Genomic DNA, 20,115 nt, shown 5'->3' on the forward strand with positions numbered 1-20,115 from the left:
CATGGTCTTCCACTGTCATGTACAGGGTAACGGATCGGCTGCGGCACATTGCCTAGATGCGTACCGTTGATGCGTGCCCCATTGATGCGACTTGACCCTCCTTGTGAGTTCTCTGACTTGACCTTGACTCTCCACGCGGTCTCCGTTTGCATCTCGCCGGAGCCGGCCTGTGTGAAGTACTGTACCCGTTTCCGGTGGTGTTAACGACGCCTCTTATTGCCTCGTGCGGCAGGTGGCGGCAACGACGGTTCGGCCGCGTCCTCGCCCCTGTCTGCCGTGGCGGCCGGTAGCAGCGGCGCCGCCTCGTCGACGGACATGGGTGACATGATGACGCGCGTCTACGCCTGGCGGTTCGTACAGCTGACCCTGTTCATACTCTACTCCATGACGAACGCCTTCCAGTGGATCGAGTACTCCATCATCACCAACCTCGTCAAGGTGTGTGAACTCCTTTCATCATCATCATCTTCATCATCATCATCATATGTTCGGTTTACTGGAACCAAGAATCTCCAATTACTTCTGTGTTGCATCAGCAAACTCGCCTGTTCACTGTGAATTCTTTTAATAGTCACTCCAATTCTGTGCCACCTTCAATTGTTTCCCTTTCCTTGACAGCCATTCTAGCAATTGCTCTGATAAACTGCTGGTTAGGAGTATCATATACAAGGTGTTCAAAATTAACCCTTATGGTTTTCGTAAGATTAGGCACTGGGAGGCATGCGAAGACCACCTGTAAGTTATGTGTCCAGGGGGACATAAAGTGATATGATAATTATCGCTGTCAGCAGTCCAATTAACTAAAATTGAATAATTAACTTTTTGTTGACTGCAGTAAGTGGGTATGTTTGTATTGAAAAGTTAGAGGCAGTCGTGTTTCTACACAATATCAGTTAGAAGAATTCTTCTAGCGTGTCTGTGCTCCGAGATATCTGACCCCAAATTTTAATTGTAGTTCGCATGACTACGCATGCAGGAGAGTTAGAATCGGCGCAAAGCTCGTCCCTGACGTGACGCCGCTGTTGCAAGTGGTGTTTAGTCTGACAACAGGGTGGAGGTGTTCGCAAAGATAACTGTTCCCCTTCCCCTCTCATCTGGCAAAATTAACATCGAAGAACCAGGGAATTGCTGTCGTAACATGTGACCACGCAGCCTGTAATGATGGCGACAGCTGCCATGCCGAGATAATGGCATGAGCGGAGAAGCCAGATTGCAGTGCGCGTGTGTAATGGTGACTAGACGAGTGGGCATGGTCCTTGCCTGGGCTACGCAAATAAAGTGACTGCTGATTTCCAAATATTGTGAATTTTTTTAAATCAAGAGCAACAACTGCACGGCACACCGTGCTGTCATATCTTGATTTCGCCAGCCGAGAGGGAAAAGGGAACAATTGTCATCTGTGCCTATGCCTCTGCACTGTTGTCAGACTAAACACCGCACGCCACAGTCGTGTCTCATCAGGGAGGAGCTTTGTGCTGATCCTCACTCTCTTGCATGCATAATCATGTGAACGACAATTAAAGAAATTTTAAGAAAACCATGAAGCTTAATTTGGAACACCCGCTATGATATAAACCATTCACCCTTATTTTTGGCTACTAGTCTGCAGTTTAACAATGCGTCATTCTGAGGTACATTTGTATCAACTTTCTTTCATGGTCAATATAGACATGGTGAATGCATTGTAAGAGGTCATGTACGCTGAAAGGTATTTGCCATTGGTAATAACATAAGCCGCAATCTTTTTGTGATGCCATTGCAGAGGGAGGTGGAGAGAAAAAAAGTTTAAATTCGGGTGAGCTGTATCGGACACACAGCCACAGTGGGGTACGGAAACGTCTTGTGCATGCTGCTGAGGTTGTGTGGGCATTAGGGTACAGAAATTATGTTAACAAATACCCAAGTGATATTTATTCACATGTTTCAAAGCTTACATGCTTAACTTAGGGCACGTCTAGCGGGGGTCCCATGGTCTAATCTTGCAGTTGTGCTTGCTCCGTATATGTAGTGGGCCCCTTGTAGCCAAAGTAGGTGGGCGCAGATTGACATCCCTCTGTCTTGCTGGCCGAGTCTCTTCACGCCGTCTTTGGAATCATGTGTTGAATGCAGGGGTGCCATACCTGCACAACCATCAAATTTTGTCAACAGATTTCACACTTGTAAGCCTTATAACTTCCAGTGAGCACGAGTTTGACTTTGATGGAATATGTCTACTATGGCAGGCTAAGCTCTCTCAAATGCAACCAGTCCTGCTCGAATTGACAAATGCACTGCCGAGCTACGCCTCATATAGCTGAGTGGGCGGCTAAATTTAGCTTCGATTATGCCATGCACCATGTGACAATGGTGCAATCTGTGCATGCAACATGTGCATGATTGAGTAATGGCTTCTTTCCTTTACACAAAGATAACAAAGCAAGGCATGTGGGTATACAGTTGCAAAGATGTAGGTGATTAGTGTTATGTCTTTTCGCTACACTGAACAATATGAAAGATGTTTCATGTAAAAACAAAACTGCCGGCCATGGGCCAAAGTTATGCTGCACATGATGAGAATGCAATGTCTGGGCTGCCATAATAAAGAACACTTTCATTTGTTGCCGCTGCATTTGAAAAATGAACCCGCCGTGGTTGCTCAGTGGCTATGGTGTTGGCCTGCTGAGCACGAGGTCGCGGGATCGAATCCCGGCCATGGCGGCCGCATTTTGGTGGGGGGGCGAAATGCGAAAACACCGATGTACTAGATTTAGGTGCACGTTAAAGAACCCCAGGTGGTCAAAATTTCCGGAGTCCTCCACTACGGCGTGCCTCATAATCAGAAAGTGGTTTTGGCACGTAACACCCCATAATTTAATTTAATTTTTTTTTAAATGAACTATTCTCCTTTTGCTTTTCATTTCAACTCTGCAAGAGCCTCAAGGAACAAAGAAAGTTTGGTCACTTAATATTCATGCAAGATCTGTCATAGTTGGGACACTGCACAAAAAAAAGAGAAAAAAAATATTGAAATTCTGTTCTTTCATATGCTTTTTCTGATTGCATTCACATCAGTCACCCTCTTCTCATTTAAGTAGTGTTTTATTGCATTTTATTTGCCCTGTTATAACCGCTCTCTACTGCTTTTACTGCTAGTAAAAAGGGGTCATTAATGACAAGGGTTGCCAACTGTCCTGAATTGAGTGGGACCATCCCGGCTTTTTAGTGAAGGTCCCAAGTCCTGACTTGACCCTGTCTGGATTGCTAAGTGTCCTGACCTTAGCATATTTTTTCATGGAATTACAATCAAAAACAAGATGTTCTTTTTAAAATGCCTGATAGCTCACTTGCACTGTCCTCTTTTTTGTCTCCTGTTGCATTGTCATAAACGTAAAGACCTGCCATTGTGGCATGTGGACATTGGAGTTGCGCTGCTAAGCCCAAAGGTGCAGTATCAAATCCTCGCTGCTGCAGCCGCATATTGATATAGAGGCAAAATGCAAGAACACCCGTGGTGCCATGTGTTGGGTGCACATTAAAGAACCTGAGTAGGTCAAAATCAATATGGAGTGCTCCACTATGGCATGCCTCATGATCAGATCGTGATTTTGGCATGTTAAATCGCATAATTTTTTTTTTAAACATAAAGGCATTTTTGTTTTTGTCAAGATTCTAGTTCTGTTGTAGGCCCTAGCCCTAACTGTTCACAGTACCTATATCTGTATATCAGTGGCTATGCTGGCCAGGCATCTACTGCACCTTTCATGTTGTAAATTGCAACATGGTAGAACTAAAACAAAAAAGAAATGTGCAACTTTGTTGCCCATACAGACTCCAACTGGTGGCCTCTGGCAATAACAAGATCGACTGTTGACAGCCCCTCACTGTCTTTCCCTTTACCGATGCGACTTGGTTCACTCAAGAGTTGGCAACCCTATTCATGACTTGAACACTTGTACAGTGCAAAGGGTAGTAAGTAATGTATTGTTAAAACATAGATTCTGGGCTTGAGAGATTAGTGCTCATTTTCAAGTTAACGTGTTTCGAGTTGCATTCTTGATAGGTAGAGCTGACTTTTTTTGTCATCTTGCTTTATTTAATGGGATTTGTAGTATGAAGCATTGTGCACAGCAAATAAATGTTTCCTTTAAAATGTAAAAATGCAAGAAGTAACATTGCTGCAACGTTTGACCAGCACTTGGACAGCAGGTCTCGTTTTATATCTCTTGCTTAAGACGCTCGGTAACATTGATTAAAATTCAAAACTTCTGATGAATTATACCGGTGGCACTTTGCTTATACTAGCGGCTGCAATCATGTGCCCTTTACTTTTATTTATTTTCATACGTTACAGTTACTGATGTTACATTGTCACTTTAGAGAAGTGGTTTTACTTAGATTAGATTAATGTGTGTCGTATGCAGGACTACTATGGCATAGATGAAATCTCGGTGAACTGGACTGCTGTGGTGTACATGGTGACCTATGTACCACTCATCTTCCCAGCTTCCTGGCTGCTTGAGCGACGAGGGCTTCGATTTGTTGTTATCCTAGGAGCACTTGGGACTTGTGCTGGCTCATGGATCAAGGTCTGACTTCAGCATGGCTTCACATGTTTATTATATCACATTCTTTTTGGTTTGGAATACATCTTTTCTTTTAGATGAGCTTTGAATTGGTAATTCAATTCACTGATACCTCTATTAGCTGACAACTGCCACCTGAGGAAGAAATTTTGAAGACGAGGAAACGAGTGAATTCATTAAATTTTTTGGAGTGTGTATCATTAGTTTTCCAGCATCCAGCTGAACTCTCTGTTAGAAGAGCCAGAAACATGTTGATTAACTGGTTACTTTTCCAAAACACTCACAATGTTAGGGAAAAGCACTGAATGTCTTCTTAATGATAATGATTTCACTTAAAAAAGGGTGATGTACCATGCACATTGACATTTTTACAGGGCACAATTTAGCATCATAGCTCTAACCCTGTATGTTGCAATGTTTCAACAGCTTGCACACCCACAGTTGCCGCTCACCAAATGGCATGTTGCCAACATTCCTGGTCTTCAGTTGTGTGTAATTAACATTTCATGGCACAGTAGACACAAAGGTCATCTTGTGAAAACTCTAGTTGTGCATCTTCTAAGGGTGAAAAAGACAGAAGAGGATGAAACATTGAAAGAAAATGAATTCAGCTCCTCCTTTCCAAGTTGCGTAATCACTCTATCTTAGCTGTGAAGATGAATGTCCGCCACCTTTCTAAGCTTGCAATCCTGCTTGAGTTGCACCATACAGAATTCACTCAGCTTGCCTTTGGTCGCACTTCACTTGACCAGTTACCAACATGCCTGCAGGTACTGAGTGTGGAGCGTGACCGGTTTGCGGTGTGCCTCGTGGGCCAGACGGTGGTGGCCGTGTCACAAATCTTCATCCTGAGCATACCACCGCGCCTTGCGGCCGTCTGGTTCAGTGCACAGGAGGTGTCTCGGGCATGCTCCTTTGGGGTCTTCGGCAACCAGGTATTTTGTAGCTCATGTATCAGGGCGCTGGACAAGAACATTGAACATCATTAGGATGGTTTTATTTGTGATAGCAATTATACTTATGCTCGAGGTACGTTCATGCTGCCGTCGTGCTGCCACCGTATCTATGCTCAGTCCGTACATGGAGCATTAGAGTAGAACCCCCCTACCTCCCCCCGGCGCCTCGCATGCGGCCGAAGATCACTTTCAAGACGGGACCCGTGTGGCCGTGCCATATGCAGCAACCGCCGGAGTAGCACGTACCCCCACCCCTCTCCCCGGTGCCTTGCACGCAACGGAAGGCGGCACACTTCCTCCCCGCTTTCTTCAATTGCGTGTGCGAGATTGAGAACTTGCACATACAGCATTCGGCGTGCGACGGTGATGTTAGTGCCCTTATACTTTATACTGAACATCACAGCGACAATGATGGCAGGATTGCACCTGGAGTGTCCATATGATTGCTATCACAAAACAAAGGAAAAAAAAAAAGATTTGTACTTGCTGTAAGCTTAGTGGCTATGGTGTTGCGCTGCTATGTGGTCATGGCTTTGATGTCCGGTTGCAGTGACCACATTTCGATTTAGGTGAAGTGCAAAAATGCTTGTATATGCTATGCACTGGGGAACGGTAAAGAAACCCAGGGTGTCAGAATACTTCTAGAGTCCCCTGCTACGGTATGCCTCATAACCAGATCATGGTTCTGGCATGTAAAACCCCAGAATATAATTTATTCTTTAATTTAACCAAACCTTATTGGTCTATTGAACTTAGCTTTATATGTCACTGCAAGTTGTCTGTGCCCGTGTCTCTTTTTCTTGCGACTGCAGCAAAGCACACCTGCAGGGTTTTTTTACATATTTTGGCCATCTGTATGTCGAAGGCACGTAGACAGAACCACTCCAAAGGGTTTCAGACCGCAAAATAGCTTCTTGATGTTTCGTGCCTCGCATTTGCTACCATAGTTAGATCAGTTGTCCCAGCTAATATAGAGAAAGCTAAAAAAAGAAAAGTGAAGCTTTGAAATTAACTGTGCTTTTAGCAATAACCTAGGAAGGCCTCCAGTATTTCTTGTGTTCTTATCCATAGAGTAATTATTACTGCTTAACCCTTCCTCTACTGCTCATGATTATAGTTTGGTACTCTTTTCGTCATTTCTTGTGGTATAGGAAGAGTTAATTAACCATCTCTTCATTTATTAGCTTTATGGCCATAATGTCAATGCAAGTTTCTAGTGTGCATTTGAAAATGTCATATTCAATTGCTTGCTGTATTTACCAATTGTACAGTTCTTTTTCGTGCTTAAAGGGACACTAAAGGCAAATATTAAGTCAATTTGAAGTGATAGATTAGTGCTCGAGAACGCCTAAGGCGTCAATATATTATCGCAAGCAGAGCTTTAGTAATCGAGAAATTGAGCAACCACTCGTTGAGTGGCTGCTTACTAGATCATTGTATTGCATGTAATAGATCATTATAGTAATAGACCATTGTATTGCATTACAAAACAAAAGAAAGTACTGCTTGTCCAGTTCTATTTGATATTTGGAAAAAAGAACTCTTTGACAGGAACCTTAACAATTGAACAGACCATTGAACAGACCCTTGACAATGAGACGGAAAGTCAAAAGGTCTTGTTTTCTACCCCCGCTCTTCTCTGCACCGGCCGTGCTTTTGCATTTCAGTAGTTTCATTATCGTGTAGTGCTGTGCTGGTTTTGCTGGCTCTCAAAACTCGCACAGACTGCAAGTATCAGAGGATGTCATGTCCACATGATGCCGTGGGATTCCTGAGTGCTCCATGTCACTTGACCAAGAGCAACTGCAGTGGCGAATCCAATGCTCTCTTTTGGCACGGTTTCTCCATGGCCATGCACTTGCATTTTGTGCACAATACCATAGTGCTGTCTGTTTGGCGACGTTCTATTCACTGGTGGAATTAAAGGGTGATGATGGCCTATGCAACGTCACCACTCCCCACTCGAACTGTGACTCATCTAAAGCAACTGAAAGCAATGTTTTGAAATGTTTTGTACAATACTTGTGGTCCCGTCATGGGTGGAGCCACCAACTTGATTGGGAAGCCTTCGACTCCCCCCAATCACGTTCCTCAGGACACTTCAATAAAGTTCTTGTCAATTGTCAATACTTTCATTGGCATTGTAGCCACAAAGTTTATAATTAACAAGTTTGATAAGTAAACCATTACTAAAACAAAATATACTGTCGGCTTCTTCAGGAAACTTACAACATCACACAAGTGGTCTCACACACACAGAAGTCTTTGCTTTCTTATGTTTTTTAAAGACAGACTTTGTGTTAGCTGGGACACTTGTATTTCACAAGATCTTCAGTTATCAGCTCTCTCAGGTAGCAATGCCTTGAGAATTAGCAGTGATCTTGCAGTATGCCAGATGCCAGATTTGTCATTGTTAGCTCTGCACAACTCAGTGAGCTTAAAGAGGACACAAAACAGAATAATTATTTGAGCTATATGAGTAAGTTACCCTTCCACACTAACAAAAAAAAAACAGAAAAAGGTCATTTGTCATGTAAAGAGGCTTGGCAATCCAGGAAAGATGCAAAAACGAAAGACCGGTGGTGACGCTGTCTTGAAGTTCCTGCACCAGGCCGCCGTGACGTCATAGATCTTGATGGCGTCTGGTCGGTATTATTTAATTCTTTATTGACAAAAGCAAAAGAATGAAATTGGCAGGTTTCAAGAACATTTACTGAGCCACATCGGCCACATGTCATGGATTTGGGGGGGGGGGGGGTAAAGACATTTGATTTTAAATTTTCTTCTATAGTAGTCAACCTAGCACCGTGAAATTAATGAGAATAAGAGTTTTTGAAGAATATTTAGGTCAGTATAAAGTGTAGTGTTTCTCTTTGGTGTCCCTTTAACATGCTAGTACATAGTCCACAAGCAGGGCATACTTGACTCTCATTTTAGACATTTCTTCCACACTATACCCAGGTGAAAATGTTTTTACTTCCAGCTGGATTATGGAACTGGAAATTTCACCCAGCTGGATACTTTTCTAGCTGGGAAGGCAGCTGGAAAAAATCCAGCTGGGTGAAATTTCCGGTTCCATAATCCAGCTGGAATATGTCCCAACTGGAAGGTCTTCCAGCTGGATCCAGCTGCAAGAAATGCCAGCTGTAATTCAGCTGGAAGAGGTTCCAGCTAGAATCTCCAGCCCGGACTGTGGGTCTACAGACCCACAGACCGGGCTGGCACACAGCACCGGTCGCCATGGTGTTGAGCCATGGGGACAACACCATGGTGTTGAGCAATGCCCAGGTGAAATACCAGGGTGTAAGCTCGCATCAAGCAGGATACAAACTGGCCAGAACTCGCATGGATCTTAGCTTGCTGTCGCAAGTCACAGTTATTTCCTAATGTGACTGGCCGCAAGACCAACTGGTCCGGTGAAAATACAAGCAGCCAAAACAGCACGGTGCTGAAACTTGCAACCATTTATTTGAACACTTGCAGCAAGGATTGTGGAAGCATATCTTGCATCTCCCTCAAGATGTGGAATACACTTGCACTTCTCCTTGTACCCCATCTGAAAAAAATATTTAGACATAGTGAGTGAACTTTAAAACAATCATCCCTTTAATCCACTCAGTTCTAGTAAACAGTGGCCTTTACCAAAATCACGTGGATTGTATCAACAGCCTTTGGACAGTACCACAGTTTACCTTCATCACAGCCCCTTCCACAGTTTATGTGGTGCAAGGCCTCAACCTGAGCTCTCAAGAGGCTCTCAACTTGAGCTGCAGAAGCTATGCAATGATTGTTAAATTGTTTAGCGCCATTGACTGTGGCTTTAGTGCAAATAGAATTCAAATGATCTCATTTGTATTTTGAACTAGGCGTGTGATGTAACTCAACAGCCTCCCAAGAAGCATTTCTCTGCTGAATAACACAGGAGCTTGAGGGCCAATCCTTTTATGTTATTGTTGTTTTGCACCAATTCAAATGCCTGCCATTCGAGGCAACGTGTTTGCGAGCACGCACTTGCAGTGAAAGCACGCCATAAATGTGCTTCTATTGCGTTGGGCAGATTGACATATACGCACTAGTATTTAATAGACGTACGTATGTGCAACATTGGGCACAAACACTGCACGGCAATATATTCAAGTGGGCTATTGGAGACACAACACAACACAAAGTGGGCTATTGGAGACACAACAGGCGATTTTAACAAATCGCCTGTAGAAGATACTGTAATTCTAGTCCTTGAGCTGGATCCTTCAGAGGAGGAGATTACTTGCACGAAAAATTGGAACACATATCGAACTAATTTTTCAAAATTCAATAATGAACTTCTTAATTTATTACATTACGGCACATATCGCAATCTACGAATTGTAGCCATTGAGATTGCCAGGCGTATTCACTTGGACTAACTTTCCAGAATGACACCAGTTAGATATATGTGTCATCAAACTCGCCGTAAAAGTGCACTGTTGGTCTACTTACTTTTTTAACAAAACGCTCTTTTATGTATTGGAGCACAAAAGTAACTGGAACGCCCATTTATTCGTCTCACACTTTAGAAAATAATATATCGAAACTGATTTAATTCTGGAAATTCATTTAAAGTGGATCCATCTTGCAAACTCACAGGCTACAATTCGTACATTGCAATATGTGCAGCAAGGTAATAAGTTAATTTGTCAATTTTTGCTAATTACTTGAAGATGTCTTTCGATTTCGCATGCTAATAATGTCCACCTCTTCGAATAATTCCGCTCAGCGACAAGAATTATGATATCTGCCACAGGCCATTTCTACCAAATTCCGCAAAACATAAAAATGATCAACCGGTATACGAACATCACGTACAGCAGGGACCTATGATATCATGCTCAAGCGTGCCAACATTCAGGATAAAAATAAACATTAACTTACGCTCAAAACATAAGCAAGTGAAATAATTACCTCCAAATTGTAGAATCAGGGCTGGAGAAAACGGTGCTCTTCGATCCGCACTGGTGAATCACAACACCACAAAGTACAGCAATAACAACTGTTGATAGCCGCTTGCCTGTACTTGTGACACCGTCCAGAGAAGGAACTGTCCAAAAATAATTACTTCATGCGCAAGATCATGCAGGATCCTCACAAAAACTTGATCACACGCACACCCGAGAGAGACTCGTTGTCTCGCAAAATTGCCTCGCCGTGACAGTTTCCGCCATGTGCTGTACGAAACTAGGGCCCCTGTGGCGTCGTCACATTTTTTATATTCGGCCTGCATTTGTAATGCTCCAGTTTGCTGTGAATAAAAACCCGAGCTTTTCTGAGAAATACTGATATTGCAATAACACGCTATTATTTTATTACTAGTGTCAAAAGAGCAGATCAAGACAAAATACGAGACTAAAGCTCCTAAGTATTCAACAAATATGGCGGCGATTGTAGCGGCGTCGTGCAGGCAGGAAAAAAATAGGAGCAGCGATCATTGCAGCCTGAACTGCTGAAGGTGCCATATGTTAAGGCTCTTTTTTTGTTAGGGAAGGAATTGCTATGCTGTAAACACTAGCCGTTTGCGCAACGGCTCATCATGACCAATCGGGCAAGCTCCTCGCTAGACGACGTCCACAATGTAGCAAGATAACAGTGTCGACCAAGAGCGCGTCGCTTTTGTTTACTTACAAGCAAGGTTCAGTAAAAGTGGCAGTTTTTCTTGGAGATATTTTTATTTTTGCAACTCGATCACACAGGATACTTTAGATTGCAATCGATTTCGATCGCGATCAAGGGTACCCGGAGTGACGAGCATTTCCATGCAGTTCATGCAATTAAGATTGTTGTCACAACACAAACGAATAATGTTTTTTTTCTTTTTTTTTCCGCTGCTGCAAGAGTAAAAGCTCTTCGTTCTTATACAAACACCACCTAGGGCTAAATATGGGCATGTTGCAGATACAAAAAATGTCTTAATGCAAGTGGGAAGCTCCACTTTCCAGTCGATAGATTCTACTTCCGGCTGGAAAATGCTCCATCCAGTTGTTTCCAGTTGGAAGCGCTGTTTCCAGCTAAAAAATGCTGTATCCAGTTGTTTCCAGCTGAAGCTGGAAAACTTCCAGCTGGCAGTGCTGCTTCTAGCTGAAAAACCAGCTGAGGTGGATCCCACTTCAAGCTGGAAAGTGCCATTTCCAGCTGGCTCTGGAAAATTTCTAGCTGGAAGGGCTGATTCCAGTTAGAAACCTGGCTGGAAAGACCATTTCCAGCTTGAAATTCAGAGCCCATTTTCATGTGGGTAGCTTGTTTTGCTGAAATAAATAGTATTATTTTAAAAGCTGTGAGAGTGTTATAATAGGCACTGACTTGCTGGCGGTTCATATATGAAAGTGTGTGAATGCAAAAGTTCCCATTTGTTGCCTTTTGCTGTTTGCTCATTACAGATGGGAATTGCCTTGGGATTTTTGATTCCTCCCCAAGTGGTAACTGGGTCTCCAAAAACTGCTGAAGGCTTGGAGGAGATTGGCCATGGCTTGAGCATCCTATGCTACGGGGTGGCCATCTTCAGCAGCATAGTGCTTGTTGGCATCCTGGTTGGTAGGTCAAGCTTTGTTGTAAAGCAGTACTTGTTGCTGTTGCGTGGATATTACATATTCCCACACCCACATGGTGCTCCAACTGTCATGCACCCAGTTTTACAGCGTAAGCTGTTATGAGCTCAGTCGAACAGCCACTCTGGGTGGCGATGGTGTTTGCCGCCGCCACTGCCGCTTGTGTGCAGTGTCCGTAATAGCTGTTACCGGGAGTAGGAAAAAAGAAATGCCCAGTTCCCGCAGGGATCACACCCGGGCCCGCTGCATGGGAGTCAGCTACTCTATCACTGAGCCTCGCTAGCACTTGCTAGCATGCCGCAGAAAAATGCCCTCTAAATGTGCCCTAGTGTGCGAGCAGAAACGCAATGTGACATGTGCACCGCATAGTGTCAATAAGTACACGTTTTGCTTGCGATTGCGTATTATTACACCATAAATAACGCTATGTAGCAGATGCACAGGCAGCAGTACAAGGCAGTTAAGTAATGTTTGAGGTACAGAAAGGAGTTTAAGGAGATGTGTACAAGAATAGTTGAAAAAATATGCATTGTGTACCTGATTAAATCAAGCTGTCTAGGTGACTCTGTCACTGCCACATTTCAAAGGCGATTCCAATAAATCATCATCATAATTAACATTGTATCATGCCGATTTCCTTGCGAGGTGAGATGCGTGCCGTGTAGCGTCTATCGTGTGCCCTTTGCATTGTAGTTGCATATTATTACACGAGGTGGCACGCCATGTAGCAGTTGCATAGGTAGCGGTACGAGGTAGCTAGAGAAGTCTTGAGGAAGAAAAAGAAGATTATGGAGATGTACAAATATTTCTGTTATGAAACATGTATGGCACACCTGATTAATTCAAGCAGGATAGGACACTGTTTTTCTCCATCCCGTTTCAAAGAGAATGCCATTAAATCATCATTACCATCATATCGTGGTATTTGACATGCGCGCCACATAGCATTGATACGTACAAACTTTGCATTGCAGTTTCGTTCTATTCCACCAGGTGTCCCGACATGTAGCATGCTGTAGCATGCATTAGTGCATGTAGCATGCATGTAGTGTTTGCATGCTGCATGTAGCTGGACCTGGTTTAACTCAAGCAGACCAGGTGACTATTTGTCACCATCCCATTTCGAAGAGATGCCAATAAACTGTCACCATCATTATCATAATCAAAAGCAACGTATTGTGCACGAGTGAGGGGATATGACATGTGTGCAATATGGTCAGATACCTGTGTTTACTGTTCAGTACACATTATGGCACCTCTACGCAAGATATGAACCACTGATGAAGATGCGAACCGTAGAGCTACGCACATGGCTGAAGCCATGCAACATCGGGCTCAGCATACCGCTGTGCAGAGGGCAAGACAAGCCCCAGCAGAAGCTGCAGCTCGCTGTCGATGCCGGGTGGAGAGTTCAGATCATTCTCCTGAAAATGATGCTGAGAAACTTCACCGTGAGCACCCTGTAGTGTGGTGTGCTAAAAATGGAGCTCCTATGCAGCCGCTCCTCCAGCTTACGCTGTGACTCTGCTGCGTGTGCCGTGCAGGCCTGTAACTTTCTAACCAAATTCTCTGATGATTACGACACTTCCTGATGCAAAATTTGAGCACAGCTGTATATGTGTTTTCATTTTGTGATATATTGACTGGCATGGACAGTCTGTCTTGTGCGGCACGCTGCAAATGGAGTGAAGTGCGGCGCGACTGCCTTGCTAATTGGGAGATCATGAGAGGCAGCGGGTGGGTAACGCGTAGGCGTGATTCACAGCAGCCACTGCAGACAGACCTCCACTCGTGCAGTGCTTCGTTTTCATATATAGTATCGGTGGCGTCATAGGTGAACAGACAGCGTCGGCTACTCTGGTGCCATCTCGTAGCCATTATTGCCACAAAGTCCATCTTGCACGGCACTACACTTTTCTTCCCACACTTTCAACATACCCTCCTCCTCCGCTTTCCACCTCGTAGTTCCGCTGCACCCTCCTCCTCTGCTTTCCTCCTCAGGCTCTCTTTGCTGTTGCCGTCTTTCACTTGCGCTTGCTCTTTCATCCTTTGCTGTGCTCGTTAACTCGTTTATGAGGACGCCAAGGCACGACACCGATGCTTGCTACAGGAGCGGATGCCCAAGAGCTGTGCTTTAAAAGCAAAGCCTTTCGCCATTGTCCTGTGAGACCCGTATGCAACATACACTTTCCAGAAGTGCTTGGATTTAAAGTGGACAGAAACATCAGCCGATCAGCAGTCGAGATAAGCAAGACACACATAGGGTATTGGGGAAAAACAAGCAGGGAAGAGATTGATATGACCAGATCTGTTACAGCATAGGTAGCGGTACAAGGCAAATAGAGAAGCTTATAGGAAGAAAAAATAAAATATTAAGGAGATGGGTACAAAAATGATAGAATGAAAAGCATGTATACCATACCTGATTAGGCTAGGTATAATATGGTATGGTATGGTATGGTATGGTATGGTATGGTATGGTAGGATTAGCCTGAGCAGGCTAGGTGATTATTTGTCACCTCCCTGTTTCAAAGGTGATGTCAGTAAATCATCATCATTGAGCTAGATTCGTCACTGAATGAAGTTTTCTTCTTCTTGAAAGGAAATTGCTTCCCAATATCTCCACATGTTTACTCCAATTGATACTGCATGAAACTGAAAGACTTGCTATGCATAATAGACATTTTCCTGATTTGCAAGTCTACTTTTCTGCACTGCACATTTGCCAGACTAATGGAGGCACCAATCGACATTCAACCGAAGCATGTACCACTAGCAAAAAAAGTACTAGCTGCACGTGCTGTGGTTTGTCTCTTGTGCATGGTTTCATCACGAGTCATGTTTACGCCTTTTATGTCTTAATATGAGCAAACTGTGCATGTGCTCGCTATTTGCAAAAAGGACTATGCTGCCATTAATTCAGCAAACTGCCTTGCAGGAAAGTTAGCTTATCAAAACGGTCTATACTGTGCTCGCTATTGTGGAACAGGTTTGCATTATGGCCATAACCTCTCAGGGTCCGTTTAATAAACTGTTTTCTTCGCTTACTTCTTTATGCAGGGTTCAGTGACTGGGTGCCAATCCTGATGTGCGCCAATTCCCTTTCTTTTTTCTTCAGGTTTCCGTGATAAACCACCTCGCCCACCTAGCAGGGCACAAGTATCCAGAGAACAGGCTGATCCAACGGGGTACTGGCACTCCATGCAGAACCTGCTACGTAATGTCAACTACATGCTGTTGCTGGTCACGTATGGTCAGTCTGCCAAGTTACTTTATAAATCATTTAGGAGGGCTGTAATACTTAAATATTAAAATGGGCCAAGTAAAGTCTCACACTTAAGGAGAATGTTTTGCGCATTCTCAGTTGTGCCCGAATGCAGCTAGTGCATAATATGCTCCATGCTTTGCTTGTGTACGACGGTGCACTTAGAGGCAATCAGCATTCATGGACCATTAGTATGTTGTTTTGTTGCAACACATTACCATATTTTGCCAATCACACCTGCTGCGGTGGCCCAGTGGCTATGGTGTTGCGCTGTGAATACGAGTTCACAGGTTCATTTTCCAGTCGCTGCAGACACATTCCGATCTAGCTGGAATGCAAAAACACTCATTTACCGTGCTTTCAGTGCCCCTTAATAAACTCTAGGTGTTAAAATTAATCCGAAGCCCTCTATTACAGTGTCCGTCATAGCCCACTGTGCAGCTTCAAGACGTTTAACATCGCATTTTTTTTCTTCATCATTCACATTGCAAAAGCTTGGCTTTATTCTCTTTGTGTACAAATGTAGCCAGCACTATAGTCAAGTATTGTGCTAGGCTGTAGGTTAATATGAGAAAACCTCTACATAACGAACTCATATAATGAATTATCGCATATGACGAATGAAGTCTAAAATTTGGTTGGTCATGCTTTCTTCAATGAGTATCCTACTGTTATAACAAAACAGAAAATGACAGATTCGAAGCAATATTGGCTGCACTTTTGTGAATATCTCTTCACTTGCATCTCATGTAGTATGTATAATCTGTTAGCAAGAGGCAAATATATATGGCAAATTCTGGACGCACATGCATTTGGGCAATAGCTTGACTTGGCTGGCTAACAGCCAGGAAGCCAACATGCCAATCACGTGGGACCACACATATCGAACAGTTGCATATTAACGACGGTGCAGAATGCATTTGTATTTTAGCATTGTTCATATACCATGTAACCACATGGCTAGCTGCCAACGGGTAATCAAAATCGATAGGAGACCCTTAAATGCTGGCCTGCTACAGGCATGAGGCTTGCGTTTTTTTTGCATGGACCCAACCACATTTTCTTCTTTTCACCGATATTGGCATGTACGCTAATATTGAATATTGGGTATAATTAAATTATTATTTGTATTGAATGCAACTTTGTTGTAACGTGATTTGACTGTAGTTTTGTTTTGCGAGTCCATAGTGTCACATTACTGAACCTTGCTTTCTCAGATTTAGCAGAAGCGTGTGGGAGTGAAAGCTTGGAAGTTTGCAATGTCCAACTGGTGACACGTACTTGTGCCCATGCAATGCTCTGTATTAGTTTTCGCTTTGATAGCTTTCTTACCCAAGGAAGTATTTAAACCATGTGGCATCATGTTCTATAAGCCTAGAGTGCTCATATTAATGCAGATCTCACAGGCACGCTCGAGCAGATATGGCATTTGGCTTTACATCCATTTTTGCTGTGCAGCTGTGTACATCAAACGTAGTCATGCATCTTCAGCTCTGCCTGAGCTTGCTTACTAGCATGTGTACGGTACTTATTCAAATATAAAGTGAAGCCTTTTTTCCCAGAATTCGTAGGTAGATGCCGCTTTAGTGGCTGCAGACCAATGAACACTGACACGTGGCTACGCATCCGGTTTATTATAAAATAATAATTTGCAGGTTATATTGAACTCCTCGCTCATGGCTTGGCGATGCATACTCGGAATGTAGCAGTGTGACATGTACTCCTCTCGTAACCGACGGCCCTGGCAGAGTGTAAAAGGCAGACTGCAAAGCAGCAAACCTTATGTTATATGTGCCTGACACACGCCAACCATTGACGACAAGAAGCTGACGATTCACTATTATGGACTCTCTGTTGTCTGCTATGATCCTATTTGGATGGAAACTTAAAGAGACACTAAAGAGAAATATTAAGTCAAGCTAAAGTGATAGATTAGTGCTCGAGAATCTCTAAGGCATCAATATTGTTGCGAACAGAGCTTCAGTAATCAAGAAATTGAGGTAAATGCAGGACATGATAAGAGACTCCCCCGAGACATTCAAGTATTTGCCCGATGACGAAGGCACACCTCATTTAAATTCTGTCACTAGTATTCAACCAGTCATTATAAAAACATCATTGTATTACATTATTGTAAGAAGCCAACAAACACTGACACCAAGGACAACATAGGGAAAATTACTTGTGGTTAATCAATGAAATAAAGAAACGATAAATTAATGAAATGAAAGTGGATGAAAAAAATGGCTGTGGCTTAGCTAAGGTTAAGCCCAGGATGCGAAGCATACTAGCCTTTATTTTAACACGACAGCGTTAAGGAGCTCGTGTCACAGAAAAGCCGGTGTCGTTAACGTCGGCTCAGGCGTGCGGCGCTTGCTCAGGTGCATATTTCGTTGTCGCGCCGAACGCTGCATTGCTCGACGCTCACCGCGTCCGATGCGGGGCGCGTAGTCGCTGCGCCGTAGCAAAGCCACCTAGAAACAGTCTCTGTAGCACGCCGCAACCTTCGCTTCTCATTCCAACGAGCAGCTCTGTCTCCAGGAGGCATCTCACCTTGTGAGTGTCTAGCAGAGGCAAGCGCCGCTGCTTATATACCGCCGCGACGGTGCGAGTTGGAGCCCCGTTTCTCCTCTGTCGTGACGTCACGGTGTCACGTGGTATTGAAGGCGACACCGCCGCGCCTGAGGAGCTGGGTTGAGCTCTAGTAATATGCTTCGCATAAAAACAACTTGCCGCAGGCGGGGAACGGTTCCACAACCTTCGTATTATGCGTGCGATGCTCTACCAATCGAGCTACCACGGCGCCATTTCCCCATCCACTTTCTTGGGTATTTATGTTTCCTAGTAGAAGCCTGGTAGTGTTTGGCAGCGCCACCACTCACAAACCTTGGCGGCAGATGTGGAACATCCTTTCTGCCGAGCAGGCGTCACGAGAACATGATCTTTTTGGGCGAAGGCAACAGATCAATAAACCCACACATGCTACCTGAAGGTGTCAATGTTGGCGGATTCGAGACCCTCGTTTAATAATGAACGAGAGAAAGGGGGTTAACCGAGGGGCCCAATTTTTATTAGTCATATGGTAAGAAGCCAACAAACACTGACACCAAGGACAACATAGGGGAAATTACTTGTGCTTAATAAATGAAATAAAGAAACGATAAATTAATGGAAATGAAAGAGGATGAAAAACAACTAACAAGAAGAATAACTTTCATCCACTTTCATTTCCATTAAGTTATCGTTTCATTATTTCATTTATTAAGCACAAGTAATATCCCCTACGTTGTCCTTGGTGTCAGTGTTTGTTGGCTTCTTACGATATGACTAATAAAAATTGGGCCCCTCGTTTAACCCTCTTTCTTCTCGTTTATAGTATTACATTGTAAAATGAAAGAAAATGTTCCTTGTCTAGTTCTATTTCATTTTTAGAAAAAAAGGACTAATTGACATTGCCCTTTGACAAGAACACGAGCGGTCAAAAGGTTTCATTTTCACTCGATGCGTCGCCACCATGCTTATGCGTTTGAGTACTTTCGTTATCACGTAGTGCTGCGCTGGTTTTGCTGGCTCGCGATACTTGCCTAAACTGAAAGTATTGGTGAATTCCACTTCCAGGTGATGTCGTGGGATGCACGAACAGTCCATGCCACTTGGCCAAAAACAGCTGCAGTGGCGAATAGATGCGCATTTGCGTTTTGTCTGCGTATTGTGCAAGAAATTGTACCGCCGTCTGTTGGGTGCCGTTTTTCTCACCAACAGCAGCAAAGGGTGTTGATGGCATATGCAATGTCACCACTTCCCAGTGGCGTGGTGGGTGATTTGAATTGCGATAAAGGTATTCGGACCCTTCAGATGCAATTTTCTCGTAAACTAAGTCGTTTATTGGCATGAAACAAGTGTTGCAAGGTTTCTGGAATGGTATTTAAATAGTCCATGTCAACTTAGTATTTTCCTTTAGTGTCCCTTTAAGTGGCAATTAAAAAGAACAAAGCATGTCGTCCCCCATAGTACTAGCAAAGGCACATTTAAAAGTGTGATTGCCCAGCAAGAAGTCCCCACATCTCACAAAATTCTCCAAATGTCCTCAGATCTCTCTCTAGGAATTTTCTAGCTTGGGGAAACACGAGAAAGAAGCGCTCATATGCGAGGCTGATGGATTTGGTCACCATTTCAATATGGTGGCAGCAGGGCTGAATTTCTGACAATCTACATTTTGGACAGTAGTGCAAATTGTAGAAACTAATAAGCCTTCACACTTGCGGCAATGCTGTATCTTTATGTGTATAACCTGTGCCGAGAATTCAAAGAATGAACAGTACTTCACGGTGTGAATTTCACCTTACGTTGTGGTTTTGTGGCAGCATGGCATGTGCTGCCATAAACTCACATTATAAGGTATAACTCATGCCTCCGCGAAGTCGCACCTCAAGGCAGAATTCGCATATAATCAACACCGATTATTCCAAAGCTTCCGGTGATGTGTTATTTGGGAATAATCCATCTGGCACTCCGTGTATATCACCTTATATTAGTGTGCATACTCAGGTTTCTTTTCTTGGCTCCTCCAAGAGGGCACCCTTGCCTTATATAATGTGATCGCCTTATAATGAAATAAATACAGTAACTTGAGCATGCTGTTTCTGTTACAGTAGTACTGCTGAAGCCCTTGTAACTTGTCAGCATGACTTATGATTGTGAATGGTGGCGGTACTTTGCTGGGCTTAAGTTATCGGGAACATTTAACGAAATGA

General features: G+C 43.6%; 1 protein-coding gene and 1 long non-coding RNA gene across 5 annotated transcripts in view; one reads left to right on the plus strand and one right to left on the minus strand.

Moving 5' to 3' along the window:
• The window catches only part of LOC135898607 (choline/ethanolamine transporter flvcr2b-like), an 88,241-nt gene that overhangs the window by 54,891 nt on the left and 13,235 nt on the right, over nt 1-20,115 (plus strand). For all 3 annotated transcript variants that reach the window (XM_065427774.1, XM_065427847.1, XM_065427690.1), the window contains exons 3-7: nt 233-438; nt 4,401-4,565; nt 5,333-5,497; nt 11,929-12,082; nt 15,215-15,349. In XM_065427774.1, coding sequence (XP_065283846.1) covers nt 233-438; nt 4,401-4,565; nt 5,333-5,497; nt 11,929-12,082; nt 15,215-15,349 — 825 coding nt within the window. The remainder of the gene's footprint in view (nt 1-232; nt 439-4,400; nt 4,566-5,332; nt 5,498-11,928; nt 12,083-15,214; nt 15,350-20,115) is intronic.
• Nucleotides 5,400-20,115, minus strand: part of LOC139054568 (uncharacterized) — a 42,900-nt gene continuing 28,184 nt past the window's right edge. For both annotated transcript variants that reach the window (XR_011511330.1, XR_011511331.1), the window contains exon 3: nt 5,400-5,524. This is a non-coding gene — a long non-coding RNA (uncharacterized lncRNA). The remainder of the gene's footprint in view (nt 5,525-20,115) is intronic.

This window comes from Dermacentor albipictus, chromosome 1 (genome assembly GCF_038994185.2).
Source record: "Dermacentor albipictus isolate Rhodes 1998 colony chromosome 1, USDA_Dalb.pri_finalv2, whole genome shotgun sequence".
NCBI lineage: Eukaryota > Metazoa > Arthropoda > Arachnida > Ixodida > Ixodidae > Dermacentor > Dermacentor albipictus.